The 2,820-nt window shown below is 30.2% G+C and overlaps 1 protein-coding gene across 1 annotated transcript in view; it reads right to left on the reverse strand.

Annotated features, from left to right (window-relative positions):
- Positions 1-700: 700 nt before the first annotated feature.
- LOC108688933 (ubiquitin carboxyl-terminal hydrolase 8-like) overlaps positions 701-2,820 on the reverse strand; it is a 9,764-nt gene continuing 7,644 nt past the window's right edge. The window contains exons 7-11 of the mRNA XM_018195480.1: positions 2,492-2,728; positions 2,315-2,419; positions 2,022-2,228; positions 1,120-1,475; positions 701-1,024 (exon numbers count right to left, since the gene is read on the reverse strand). Coding sequence (XP_018050969.1) covers positions 910-1,024; positions 1,120-1,475; positions 2,022-2,228; positions 2,315-2,419; positions 2,492-2,728 — 1,020 coding nt within the window. The 3' untranslated portion in view covers positions 701-909. The remainder of the gene's footprint in view (positions 1,025-1,119; positions 1,476-2,021; positions 2,229-2,314; positions 2,420-2,491; positions 2,729-2,820) is intronic.

The raw sequence follows: 2,820 nt of genomic DNA on the forward strand, positions 1-2,820 counted from the left end.
GCTATATATAATCATTTTGATGTTTGAAGTATAGAAATATTACAATTATGACTAATTATAAATTTCTTTGGGCTGCTCAAAGCCAATATAACTTACATTCGCGCACGTTTCACGCGCATACAATAGCTCGTAATGGAAATCCTATTTAATTATTTTTTTAAGAAGCGTACGTTTCAACGAAGCGTTTTGCTTCACGTACAAAATGGTCATATTGCGACAATACTGGCAGCGCAGCAAAGAAGGCAGTTAGTGTGCTGCTAATCGATCTGAACCACATACAATGTATGCATTTTATCTATGTTAAGTGTTATTTCATGATGACTGTCGAAACCATTGGTGCCAAATATGTGATTAAACAAAACATATTTTTAATAGATGGATTTCGAATAAGTTCTGAAATTCGAATAAGTTCTTCGAAAATGTCTAAATTACTAGATAAGGCAAGGAACTATGGCGCCTTCCACTTCATTTTAATGTACAAAACAAAAATAATTCGACTACAATCATATAACGATATAAGGCATCATTGCCAAATAAACATAACGTTATCTAATTAATGTATCTATGTCAATATAATTATATGAAGCTATACACATATTAAAATATTCTCGAGCACAACTATATTTTGCTTTATGTCTAAAGCAATAGACTACAGAAATACAGAAAAATCATCGTACGTATTTACATATTCTTAACGAATGCCAGCACCGATAAAGCTTTTAATATCGTCACAACTTCTACACGCTTTTTTTTAATCGCGCATAGAAGATTTATCATACAAAATATAATGATTTAATATCTACAAAGCATTGAAAATCATATTCCTGTATGTACTTCTTCTCTTAAATAATATCACACTGAAGACTGTCATAACTGGATCTTGATTACATCCGTGGCTGCGTCCTCATACTACATGATCGTGTTTGGAAATGATGTATAAAACAATAAATAGGCACTCGTGTTTTGAGACTTCACTTGGTTCGGTGATACTTCCGTGACAGTTTGATCATCGTACTTGTACCATCTGCAGATACACATATCATTATAATAATAACATAAAAAATTACATCCAAAATATTTTTGCTACAGAAAATTCTTATTGAAAAATATTATACGTACTTATTTTGAGTAGAGTTTTTGCAAAATGCTGTGTAGTGACCACCGTCCATTGTTCCATAATGATTTGATATCGCATAGAGAGTGTAATTGTAATTACGGATATTATTCGACATAATCGCCTTCGTGTTCTCCAAGACAAGGTATGGCTTCAAGTTAAATCCCGTGAGAGGAAAATCGACAGCGGTGTTGCGCTTTTCTAACCATCCGCCACTCTCAGCGAAACGGTTCAAGTGAATCACGACAATGGGTGCAAGTTTGACGAAATCGAATTTTTTCGTCGCGTCGCGAGGTGTCTGACACTTAGGACATTTCCATCCGCTCACTTTCTGTCCTGTCACAAACTTCTCCATACAATCCTGAAATAATAAAACAAAACAATTTCATGAAACATAGAATTGTCATAAAATGCTATATGTATGTATCTTTTCATTTAAATTTAATTGATTTAAATTATATTAAGATAATAGGCTACTCGAGTCAGCACTAAAAGTCACACAATCGCCGATAACAAAAGAAGTCAAATATATACTTCAAACATTTTGATCTTTAATATGATTCTCTTCAATGAGTACAAAAATAGTTAATGTTGTTATTTTGTATCAGTGTTATGTATCATTGTTTTAATTTTTTAATTAATTTAATGATTTATTAATCATTTATATTATGTTTATACATAAAAAAAGAAGGAAAAATGAAAAAATCATATTATTCAAGTTCAATCATATTATTCAATTGTATTATATTGTATAACATAATTATATATATGTTATTTATATACATATATATAATTATATATTATATAATACAATTACTTGAATATGATTTTTTCATTTCTCATATATATTTAAAATCATATATATTTATATATTTAAAAAATGTGGTATATTTTATAAAATACTTACATTTAAAGTGCACCGATTGGATTGAGATAAAGACATTGTTAAACTATTAAATGTTTCGTACGTAGTACTCGCTTGTTTGCAAAATGAACATGTAATGGTGGATCTTAATTGCCCAAAAAATAAGTCCGATATTATAGATCTCTGAGAATTCATTGCTTTGTCCCATTCTTTCTCCGCATTAGTTATTTCAATCGGCATTTTCACGTTCTACGAGGAAAAGATAAATTTTAATATTTTAGTATTTATTTTAACATTAATTAATTTTCGTCAAATTATCCATCACAAATTTTTACCTTTTTAAGTTCATTATGCATCCAGTCTAATAGGAACGTGAGGAATTCATGGGAATCTTGTTGTTCGTAACTTTCAAATTGTAATTTGTATTGTCCAACCGCAACCTGTAATAATTCATACCAATTGAAAAAATTACCTTGATAGTTTAAAAATAAGACTCTACGAGTTAAAGTTACCTTTAGGTCGTAAGGAGATATGCTCTTGTACTGGCCTCTCCATAGCGCTTTAATTACTTGAGCCACTTCTTCCACCACTTGGCCTTGTGTCATATTGTCATTATTCGTATTGAGATCATCAGCATATGAATTATCAGTAAAATATTTCGCTAAGTTCGTAGTATTACTTAGGCACTGAATGATGCTGTTCATATAACAAGAATTGCCCAAATTCTTCAGCCCGGTTATACCTGGATGCTGTAAATACAAGGAGGCTATTTTTACACTGATAAATCACATTATCAATTATATATAATTGTCATATCTACATATATATATATATATATATA

This window comes from Atta colombica, unplaced genomic scaffold, assembly GCF_001594045.1.
Source record: "Atta colombica isolate Treedump-2 unplaced genomic scaffold, Acol1.0 scaffold25, whole genome shotgun sequence".
In the NCBI taxonomy this organism is placed as follows: Eukaryota; Metazoa; Arthropoda; class Insecta; order Hymenoptera; family Formicidae; genus Atta; species Atta colombica.